The 12,102-nt window shown below is 39.7% G+C and overlaps 1 protein-coding gene across 4 annotated transcripts in view; it reads left to right on the top strand.

Annotated features, from left to right (window-relative positions):
- Positions 1–11,713, top strand: part of LOC140506450 (lactotransferrin-like) — a 69,015-nt gene extending 57,302 nt beyond the window's left edge. For all 4 annotated transcript variants that reach the window (XM_072613635.1, XM_072613636.1, XM_072613638.1 and 1 more), the window contains 4 exons: positions 3,582–3,649; positions 8,378–8,562; positions 9,507–9,690; positions 11,472–11,713. In XM_072613635.1, the coding sequence (XP_072469736.1) occupies positions 3,582–3,649; positions 8,378–8,562; positions 9,507–9,690; positions 11,472–11,506 (472 nt within the window). In that variant the 3' untranslated portion in view covers positions 11,507–11,713. The remainder of the gene's footprint in view (positions 1–3,581; positions 3,650–8,377; positions 8,563–9,506; positions 9,691–11,471) is intronic.
- Positions 11,714–12,102: the final 389 nt, after the last annotated feature.

The following is a 12,102-nucleotide window of genomic DNA, read 5'->3' as shown; positions in this document are numbered from 1 at the left end:
AATCTCAGGATTAGAAGGGAGCTCAGTGATCATCTAATCCAATTTATATCCCAGAAAGAATTCTTTCCATAACATCTAAGAAATGATTTAGATCACCCCTGATCTAGACTTGGGGAACAGAAAGTGATATCTCCTCCTGAGGTGCTCATTCCACTTTGGGATAGATCTAAATGGTTATTGTTCAGTTGTTTCAGTTGTGTCCAACTCTTTGTGACCCCATTTGGGTTTTCTTAGCAAAGATACCAGAGCGGTTTGCCATTTCCTTCTGCAGCTCATTTTATCGGTGAGGAAATGGAGGCAAACAGGGTTAAGTGACTTATCCAGGGTCACTTTGTTTGAGTAAGGGTTTGAGACTGAATTTGAACTCAGGAAGATGAGTTGTCTTGACTCTAGTCCTAGTACTCTGTGCACTATGGCTCCACCTAGCTGCCCCAAAGAAATTCTTAGTGTTCAGTAATTCTGGAAAAGTGCTTTCCCCAAAGGGAGCCTGGGTGGAGACAGATCCATGATTTCATCAGTTTGAAACTCTCGAGTAGGAAAGTGCAGATAAATCTCTGATTTATAATTTTTAGTCTTGATAGTTGCCTGGAGCAGAGAATTGAGGTGATTTGGCCAGGACCCCACAGTGAGTAAGCTCGTACATGTACATGTACATGTAAGGGGAAGGACTTGACATGGGGTCTTCATTCTGATTGGAAGGCTAGCTCTCTCTCAACTTTACCTGGATGCCTTTCAAAGGGACCATAGAATCACAGACTGTTAATACTAGAAGAGTCCTAAAACCTTTTATTTTACGGATAGGGAAACTGAAGGGCTGAGAGTCATGTGACTTGTCCAAGGTGTCATATATGCTATAAGTAACAAAACCAGGACTTGAACTGAGGTTTTCCAACTCCTAAACCATCATACCTTCCATAGCATCCAACTTTGGGGAGTTCGTTGGGAAATAAAAAGTTGTAATGTCAGACAAGTTTATAGGATCTTTGAATCATAGCTATGAAAGCAGGAGGAACCTCAGAGGTCATATAGTCTACTCTCTTCATCTTATAGAAGATTGAGGCACAAGGAGGTTGTGACTTGCCAAAGATTATCCGTCAGCTTTTTTAGTGTTTGTTTCATGTAATGTTGTATGTTCAGCTACCATGTTGAATAAATTATGATTGGTCAAAGTGGATTGTGGGACTCAAGCATTGGCACTTTTTTTGGTCTATAATGAATCACTGACCAGTTTGACCATGCTCAATAAATGGTGCATAATGACTTGATTGTTGGGCAGTCTTGATTAAGCTGAAAATAAAATATTTTGCAAAGATTTTGTTTTATTATAAAATATTTTATTTATATAGAGAAATTTTTTTAAAAAGCATTTATTTTTACATGAATTTAAAATCTGTTCCTCTCACTGTCCCACTCCTATTGAAAAAAATAAGAAAAACTGCATAATAAACATTCATAATTCAGCAAAATACATTTCTATATTGGTTGCATCCAAATCTCTCTCTCTCTCTCTCTCTCTCTCTCTCTCTCTCTCTCTCTCTCTCTCTCTCTCTCTCTTTCTCTGCATTTTAAGTTCCTCTCTGGCAAGAAGTGAGTGGCATATTTCATCAGCAGTCTCCTTAGTTGAGGTTTATTACCGCATTGATCAGAGTTCTAAAGTCTTTTGAATATCTTTTAAATATCTTTAGAATGTTGCCATTATATAGTTAGTCTTCCTAGTTCTGTTCTCTTTTTCTTGCATTAGTTCAAAAATGCCTTTCCAATTTCCTCTGAAATTATTTTATAACTGCAACATTTCATCACATTCATATACCATAATGTGTTTAGTCATTATTCAATAGGAAGACAGCCTCCTAACTAAAGAGTTACCATAGTATTTTGGTACATATAGGTCTTCAGGAACTTTCATTTTATTCTTTATCTCCTTAAGGTACAAGCCTAACAGAGGGATCTTTGGGGTCAAAGGACAAGAACTGTTTAGAAATTTTCTTTGCAGAATTCTAAATTATTTTCTAGAATGGAACAAATCCATAGCTCCATCAACAATGAATCAGCATGTCCATTTCCCCACAAATCCTCCAACACTGAATATTCTCACCTTTGGTTATCTTAGCCAATTTCCTGGATGAGAAGTGAAACTTCAGGTGTTTTTTGTTTTGTTTTGCTTTGTTTTATTTTATTTTCATTTCTTTGCTCATCAGTTTGAAACAATCTGATGTAGTTATTAATGGTTTGCAATTTCTTCTGAGGGTTATTTGTTCTATTCTTTGATCATGTATTCATTGGGGAATGGCTTTTGGTTTTATATATTGTGTTAGTTCCCTTTATATCATGAAAAACAGAACTATATCATAGATATTAAATGCAAAGATTTTTTTTTATCCAGTTGACCTCTTAACTTTATCATTATTATACTGATTGTGTTCAGGCAAAAGGTTTTCAAACTCATTTAACTGACTTTATTATTTGTTTTATCTTTTGTGATAGCTTCTATCCTTTGGTTCATAATTCCCTCCTTGAACATACTGTGAACAGTATTAGGGTAGGTTGTTACTATTAATATTATACGCCACAGCCCATTATGGATAAGTAGATAACACTGAGATGTCTGGAGAGGCAAAAAAACAAAACTGTTAATAGACAGTATTCTGATGATGAAACAAATTCACCATTCTAGTTCTGGTATCAAATCCCAAGTAGAGAAGAAATGCAAATATGGGGATAGCCATTTCCAATTTGTTTGCTTTTAGTGATCTTGATGCTCTGTGGGTATTCTCTTACCACATCGAAAAATATTGTTCCATAGCTATGACAATTTTGTGAATGATTCACAAGTAAAACAGAAAATTTAAACAAGATTCTAAATCTGAAAGCCAAAAGTGATGAACAGAAACCTATTCATCCTCTTCTTTCTTGTTCTTTCTCCCATCTCTCTCTCCCCTCCCCCCTATTGGCTTATATAAGATGAAAGAGTGGACATTGCTGTATCTTACAAAGACAGCAACTGCATTAAAATCTTTCCCAATGTTTAAACACTTGTTGATGGCAAACAATTCCACCCTTCTCATTAAATAGTTTATAATACTGTTAGGTTTTGGGAAAAAGTCCTCTGAAAATAGAAATTTAAAATTTTTAATTTGTCTTCTGTTATTTGCTATCAGTAGTTGACATTATAATTTTGTTTTAGAGATTCTATTATACAGACGCTACTAGAATTTTGTAGGAAGTAAGGGCTTCTATCACTGCTAAAAGAATATGAAGATAGCTTTCTTACACCAACAAAATGAATAGAAATGTATTCTTGATGAGAACATGGGAAAGATTACATAAATATAGTGGTCTCAGCATGGCACGGTAAGGAGAGCACTAGTTCTGGAGTCAGAGGATTTGGTCCTTTCCTCGGGCTCAATTTCCTTGTTTGGAAAATAAAGAAATTAGACTCAATGACCTCTGAGGTTCCTTCTAGCTCTAAAGCGCCTAATCTTATAAAAGAAAAGTATATGACTCTGAAAAGATTTTCTTCAAGAATGAGGATTTTATTATTGACTTGCTTTTCATCAGATTGTCTGTCTCATCTTTTGTAGATGCCTGGTTGAGAACAAAGGAGATGTTGCCTTCGTGAAACACACCACTGTTCTAGAGAATTCAGATGGTATGTGATTACCTCTATTTTTGACTACCCATATAATCATGCTCTCCAATAGGTTGGCACCTTTCTGAAAGTGAGTTAGATATGTGGGGAAATCCATGACCTCCTCAGGGCTCCAGATACAGTTCTGTTCCAGTGAACCATGAAGTCAGGACCAAGGGTGGCACATGGACGCTTATACCAAACTTGCACAATTCAGTGTAACAAAGAGTGATTGAATATATAAGTTAGGTGGAGCACTGTGCTAGGTGTTAAAGGAAGCAGTGGATTGTCATGAAAAGAACACTGGATTTAGAGTTAGTCAACCAATTTGAACCTAAGTTCAAATCTTGGTGTTACTTATCATGGCATTGGGCAAATCACCTCTCCTCTCAAGGTCTTAGTTCCTTAAATTATAAAATGAAAGAGTTAGCACTAGTTGCTTTCTTAGGTCCTTTTGAGCTCTAGTATACATATGCCTATACACACACACACACACATATTTTATATATATAATATGTATATTATATATATAAAGCATAGATGAGATTCAGGCTGAGATCTCCTGCAGTTTACAGTTTGATAGCTTAATGTGAGGCATTGGACAATCGATAGCATCACCTAGGACTTCAAACAGCTGACGCTATCTCTGTTACTTACCTTAAGAAGTAGTGTTAGTCAATAAACGTCTATTAAAAGCCTACTAGATGCTAGGCACTGTGCTAAGCCCTGGGAATACAAAGAAAGGCAAAAGACAGTCCCTGCCTCAGGGAGCTCACAGTCTAATAGAGGAGGTAACATGTAAACAGCTATGTAGAAACAAGCTCTATACAGGATAAATTAGAAATAATTAACAGAGAGAAGGCACTAGAATTATGGGGATGGGAAGCCTTTCTGTAGAAGATGGAATTTAGTTAGGACATGAAGAAAGCCAGGAGGTAGAGATGAGAAGAGAGAGCATTCCAGGTATGGGAGACAACTGATAAAAATGCCCCAAGTAGGGAGATGGGGTGTTTTCTTTAAGGAGCAGTAAGGAGCCAGTGTGACAGGGATGTCAAATGTAAGAAGACTGGAAAGATTGAGGAGGGAAACAAAGAGACAGGTTACTGAAGGCTTTGAATGGCATTTACAGTATTTTTATCTTTGATCCTGGAAGTGATAAGGAGGCACTGAAGTTTATTGATTGTGTGTGTGTGTGTGTGTGTGTGTGTGTGTGTGTGTATTTTTTGGGGGATGTTATGTGGTCAAATCTGGCCTTTAGGAAGATCACTTTGGGAACTGAGTGGAGGAGGGAGGGACTGGAGTGGGGAGAGACTTGTGGTATAACACGCTCAGTTTTGGACATGTTGAGTTTAAGATGGCTATAGAACATCCAATTTGAGATGTCTAATAGGCAGTTGAAGATGAGAGCCTGCAGGTCAACAGAGAAGTTGGGGTCAGATAAGGAAATTTGAAAATCATCCACATAGAGACTATAATTGAATCCATGAGAGCCGATGAGATCACCAAGAGAAATTGTATCAAACAAAAAGAGAAGAGGGTTTAGGGCAAGACCCTGTATGATATGTGAGGTTTAGAGAGCATGACCTGGATAAAAATCCAGCAAAGGAGATAGAGAAGCAATGGTCAGCTAAGTAGGAGGAGAATGAGGAGAGAATGGTATCATGAAAACCAAGACAGAAGAAAGTCTCAAGAAGAAGAGGGTGATGGTAATACCAAAGGCTGCAGAAAGATCAAGAAAGATGAGGATTAAGAAAAGGTCATTGGATCTGGGAATCAGATCAGGAATAACTTTAGAGAGAACAGTTTTGGCTGAATGAGGTAAAAAACTAGACCAAAGAGAGCTAAGAAGAGAGAGGAAAGGAAATGAAGGCACATACTGTAGATGGCTTTCTCAAGTAATTTAGTCAAAAAAAGACAGGAAATATATGGGATGACAGTTAACAGGGATGGATAGATGGATGAAGGAAAGTTTTTTTTGAGGAGGGAGGGAAGGGAACATGGGCATGTTTGTAGGCAGCTGAATAATAGCCAGTAGATGAGGAGAGACTGACGATTAGTGAAAGGAGGATTTTAAAGGGGGAAATCTGGTAGGGAAGACAGGATCGAAGAGGATCACTTACGCACATAGAGGGTTTTGCTTGGCAAGGAGAAGGGGCCTACTTCTTCATGTGAGACAAGGCTAGAGAAGGAGACAGAAGACAGAAGGCATTTGAATGATATGAACTGAAAAGAGGAAAAGAGGGAGCTTTTGGTAAAGGGAAAAAGAAATAGATTTGGAGTATGTAGACCTGGGTTCAAATCTCAGCTCTGACATTTACTGCTCATGTAACACTGGGCAAGTGCCCATATGCGGAATGAAGGTGGGATTGGGAGTGGGAAAGGAGTCTCCAATGTCCCTTCCATTTCTGAATTCATGACCCCATCATCATCTGTTTATCCACCCATACACAATTGATTCTTGAATATCCATTCTTTACTTACACTAGCAGATGGAAGCAGAAATACACACTTAAAAATTTTTTTCTTTCCTTTTTTTTGTTGGGATCTGTGATCTGTCCATGGGAGGAGTTCTGCCAGTGCAGATCAGCATCTGTCCTTGAGTTGGTCTTTAGAGGGAGGTGTCCTAGAGCTTATCTTTACAAGGATGCCAGGGCCACTGAGAGGCTAATTGACTTGCCTGAATGTGTCAGAGATGGAACTTAAACCCAGAGCATCTTGATTCCTAAAAGTAGCAATAGCAATGACAATAAATATAACGAGAGGTAGCATTTATTTAGTGCTTTAAGAGTTATTTAACAACAACCCTGGGAGGTAAATTGTATTACTCGCATTTTACAGAAGGGAAACAGAAGCAGACAGAGGTTAAGTGACATGCTCAAGGTCACATAGCCAGTAAGTGTCTGACACCGAACTTGAACACAGGTCTTCCTGACCCCAGGCCCAACATTCTATCCACTGAGCTTCCTTGCTGCTTCCTAGGCCAGCTCACTATCCCTTACTCTACAATGCCTCTCAAAAAACTATTAATTTCCAGTTAATATACATTTAGATTGATATGAAAAACAGTTACACATCTTAGATGCTCACAATTTTAGGTTTACTGGGCCCAGTCACATACAGGAGAGGGCTTAAGGTTAACTTAAAGGATCCATAACTAACTGCCAAATGTCTGGTGTGGACATTTGTTGTTGTTGAGTTGCTTCAGTCATGCCTGACTCTTCATGACCCCATTTAGGGTTTTCTTGGCAAAGATACTGGAGTGGTTTGCCATTTCCTTCTCCAGTTCACTTTACAGATGAGGAAACTGAAGCAAACAGGGTGAAGTGACTTGCCCAGAGTGACACAGATAATAAGTATACGAGGCCAGATTTGAGCTCAGGAAGATGAGTCTTTCTGACTGCTGCCTGGTATGCTATCCACTGTACTATCTAGTTTTCCTTTAGACACATAATTCAGAATTCAGTTTGGACTTGGACTCTTTCTCAGAGGATTTTGAGAATAATGATGGTTAAGAATTGGATGAGGAAAGGAAAAGGAAATGGGGCAAAGAAGAGGCATCATGGAAAGTGGGACAAGCAGGGCCCTGGATTTCAGGCCCTAGGTTTACATTCTTTGTAATCTTATGATTATCACCTTTTGAACATTGTACTCTTTGTGTTCTGCCCCCGGGTCTCAGTTTCCTCATCTGTTAAGTTAGGAAGTTGAACTAGACAGCAAGAGGCCACTTTCAGCTCTAGGTCTCCCTATGATTCATGCCCTCCAGGGGTAAAACTCTTAAGAGCAGAATGAGGGAGGTATAAAAATACAAAGCTTATGGAGGAGGTTGATTTTTGACTAGAGTCCAGATTCACACAAAGGGATAATGGGAGACAACAGCAGTCCTTGCCTGACACAAGGACTTGCAAGCTGACCACAGAGGTGGTCAGCCATTTACATGGTAGACAAAACCATTAGAATGAATAAATGAATTCTCTCAGGGACCAAAGGGATGTAGATCTACAGCTAGAAGTGACCTCAGGGGTTATCTAGTCAAACTTCCTTTTACTGATGAGGAAACAGGTTCAGAGGAGGTCCACATCATGGTTAAGACCACAGGGGTTATTATGGATAACAGTCAGGATTTGAATTCAGGTCCTCAGACTCCAAGGACAGAGTACTCTTTTCACTGTCCATCACTTCTATAGCAGCATGACAAGGGATAGATTTAAAAAAATGAGAAGAATGATGACAGAATCTATATTCACATGAGTGTGCTAATGTACACAGATATATGGTATTCTTTGAGAGTTTGTGAAGCAGCTTTCAAAAATGACTTCCCAAAGAATTTCATCCCCAACTGGAGCCTGGCAAGTAAGGTGAAGAAGCAAATGCCAAATGTCTGGGAAGCAATCAGAAGGTTCAAGTTCTTTTTCTTTCTTCATTAATGCTGAGAGGTACTTGGAAATGGAAGACCAAATTACATTCTTCTTGGTCTTGAAAAGAGAGGTTTGGTTTGAAACTCTAGAAAAAGTGTGATGGGTGGAGGTGGTCAGGAGAGGATGAAGGAGGTCATGAAATCTGAAGTTGAACTCTCCTCCTGGGGGGCAGTAGATCTTTTTTTCTTTTCCTACATCACTGTGGCACAGATGCATAGATTTTTATAAAGCAATAAACTAAATCCATAGGTATTCATAGGTTAAAACCTATGGATTAACAATTAGCCAAAGTCAAAGTGTTTGCTGTCGATAGTCACTTTCATTCTCTTTTCAGGAAAGAGTACAGAATCTTGGGCAGAAAACCTGAAAAGCAAAGACTTTAGACTCTTATGTTTAGATGGAAACCAGAAGGAAGTGGAAAAAGCATCAGAATGTCACCTGGCTAAGGCACCAAACCATGCTGTGATCTCACGGAGAGATAAGGCAGATTTAGTTCGCCAAGTGCTATTGGATCAACAGGTCTGTATCATTCAGGGTCCACCATCCCTTTTCCTTACTTAATTGGTCTTGAATCAGTTCCTAGGGTCCAGAACCCAGTCACTTGTTCTTGCTTCTATTTAAATCCGAAAGCAGGCAATGGTTGTCATCATATGTCTATGCTATTGCTCTGTGATGGATCTCTATGTGGAAAGAAATGAGGAACACACAGGAACTCTGTGTCACCCTCTGTGGGTGAGCTTTCTGACTCAAGAACAGAGGAGTATGAAGTTTTTCTTTTCTTTTTTTCTTTTTTTTTGGTATGAGTTTTTCAATCTCTGTTCCTCCTTGAGATTGTTGAGAGATATTGGGAAGGTCACCCTTACTCACCTTATTTCACTTTGTTCTTTCCTTTAATTAAAATAGAAATAGCACTGGTAGAACTTAGCAAAGCACTGGGCACTGTGAAAAAGACATTGTCTCTGAATTCAAGATATCACAAGAATGACAAGCATACCAGGGAAGGTCTTTACTTGTACATTGGTAGAGCAGGTAGCTGCTGCCTAACTGTATGATTAGAGGATCCAGAAAACCCCTCTGCTCTTCCACTTGGATGACACACTGCCCCAGATTCTACCAATTATTCCTTTGGATAAATGCATACTATCTCTAAGAAAGCCATTTTAAATTTCCCTTTGATAGGATAATGCATTAAGTGGAAATCCTTCAGCAACTAGTAAGACAGTAGCATAGCTGTCAAAACAAGGCTCTAAGGAGAAGAGATAGTGGACAAGTCAGCTTTGATGAGTAGGAGAGGTGTTGTTGGTAATATTTGGAAGGGAGAATGTTGACAATGTATGAAGAAAGACACCAGAGGTCAATTTGGATTGGTTTGAAGCTTCCTCTAAGGCTGATCCTGAGCAAATCATTTTTCTCCCATTTCTCCATGGAAGCCTGCTGATAACGTATTTCTCTCTTTAACCCAGAGCCAGTATGGAACTTATGGGACAGACCGAGAGACTTTTACTCTCCTCCCCAAAACCAAAAACCTCCTGTTCAAGGACAACACTGAATGCTTGGCAAGACTCCCAAATAACATCAACTATGAACAATTCCTAGGACAAGAGTATGTCACAGCTGTTGGCTCTCTCAAGAAATGCTCAAGTTCCTGTAAGTAGAAGAAATCCTCATGGGGAAACAGGGAACAAACAACTAAAAGGATTCCTTAGGGATACAGGAATCATAAAGTCTGACAAATATTGACAAATATCGTGGGTTCAGCACTGTCCACGGTGCTGAAGAGGAGACAAAAAGTAATCAAATGGTCCTCAACTTCTGTCTGACTGTTTTTAATAAACAGCCATGTAGGGAAGTGGCTGGTGACTACAGGGACTTCCCTCTAGCTTGCTCTTGGCCCTTATCTTCCCTTTTCAGTCTTAGGTTGGTCTGGGATATAATCTATGGCCCCAGGACTGGTGGTAAAGAGGAGGGTAGAAGAGAATAACTTAAGGCATGTCAGCAAGCATTTATTAAACACCTATGCCAGGCTCTTAAATAAGAGCTATGGATACAAAGAAAGTAAAAAACCAACCCGAAAAATCCATCTCCTTGCTCATCACAACCCTTGGGCCCACCCAAGATCCTACTCCTTGACTTTTCTGACTGCCCCTCCCTGCAAAAGTACAAAAGGGAGAGTCTGAGAATGACTTTATTTTAAAATTCAGATAACTCTCCTCAAAGAACTACCATTTGTACATAAGAATGAGACTCTTTCTAGGTTATGCAGTGGACAGATTGCCATGCAACTCAGGAAGACTTGAGTTCAAATCTGGTCCCAAACACTTATTAGTTGTATGACCCTGAGCAATTCATTTAACCTCTGACTCAATTTCCAATACAGGGAATCATAATAGTATCTCTCTCCCAGGGTTGTTGTGAGGATCAAATGAGATAGTATTTGTAAGGGGCTTGGTATATAGTAGGTGCTTAATAAATGCTAGTTCCCTTCCCTCTGTAGAGAAAAAAAAAAGGAAGAAAGGTGGATGGGACACAAAAGGGAAGCTCCCTCTTCTTTTCTGCTCCTCTCCTCACCAATTTTGTCAATAGGAAAAAAACATCCTTAGAAAATTTCAAAAGAGCCACGTACTATAATATGGTTGTTTAGGGAAAGAAAGGGAGTTGATGCAGAAGAGAAAGAAAAGTGGACTGGTTCATCTTTGGGGCACCCAAGAGGAAAAGGAATATTTGCCAAGGCAGTGTAATGGACATGGGAAGACGTGTCCCTGCAATTTTCCACTTGCAGGAAGCTCTGGAACTCCATAGCTTTTGCATTCCCAACTCCTCCAAGGCCCTCTACAACCTCTGCTCAGGCTGGAATCACTGCCTCTGGCTCACAGGAGGCAGCTCCAGTGGCTTGGAGCTTAAGAGGAGCTTTGCACAAGGCAAAAACTGAACTTGATGACCTTATTGGTTCCCATGCAGCCCTAAAAAATATGTGTATACATGTGAGTGTGTATGAATGTGTATGTGCATGAGTCTGAATGTATACATCTGTGACTGTGTGCACATGCGTATGCATGTGTCCATGTGTGTATGTGAGTGTGTGTATGTATATATGCGAGTGACAGCAGAATAAGTAAGAAACAGACACAGGAAAATATCAGAATAGGAAACTACTAAACAGCCCAATGGAAGGCTGTGCTTTTGTGGTGTGTGAGTTTGGATAAGGGTGCTCTTGGCAATTCAGTGGAAAGGTGCGAGTGGTAGGCCATGGCAGGTACCTTATCCCATTAAGAGATGAGTGAGGGAGAATCTTTCTAGGCTCTTTCTTCCTTGACTATAATTTCTAGTATTCTGCTATTTTACATGTTGCAGGAAGGTGGGGGCAGAATCATTTTTAGCAAATAGGTGGCAGAATCAGAATAACTGTCTATCTCATTCTTTCCCCACAGCTGTCCTACCTGTCTGTGAATTTCACAAATTCTAGAAAGCCAGGAAGGTGAGACGCCCTCCCACAAGGGACTAGCCACCAGATTGCTGTACTGCTCTTCACTGCTCTCTTTCCTGGTCGCCAAGTGTGGTGGGGACCTCCTTCTCATTGCCTTTTAACAGATGATCCTAGAGGGGAATAACATCTTCAACTTTCGCACTTCCCTGCTGTCATCTGAATAATAAATAAAGTGGAAGAATGTCACTGATTCTGTGTCTTCATTTTAACCTTCCTTCACACCTCGTGGTTTTTCCCACGTCTAGACTGCTCTGCCATATTGCAATCTGATTTTTGTTTTAGACTAGACATGTGATTTTATTGGTACAAGGAACTCTTATTGAGAAAACCAGCTCCCAATGGAGACCAGCTCCTGTACCTATGTGTGTGTGTGTGTGTGTGTGTGTGTGTGTGTGTGTATTTATTTTTAGTTTTCAACATTCACTTTTCAGCTACAGTCTTAAGAGTAGACCAGAGACACTGAGAGCTTGGTTGGCTTGCTCAGGGTTACCTAGCATAACTTGCACTTGATTTTGTTTTGAGTGAGGGAGGGATGTGCAGGTCACCAGCCTCACTTCTCCTCCAGAGTCATCTGA

This window comes from Notamacropus eugenii, chromosome 5 (genome assembly GCF_028372415.1).
Source record: "Notamacropus eugenii isolate mMacEug1 chromosome 5, mMacEug1.pri_v2, whole genome shotgun sequence".
Lineage (NCBI taxonomy): Eukaryota > Metazoa > Chordata > Mammalia > Diprotodontia > Macropodidae > Notamacropus > Notamacropus eugenii.
The sequence above is the reverse complement of the archived record's forward strand: the minus strand, read 5'-3'. Positions and strand labels throughout refer to the sequence as shown.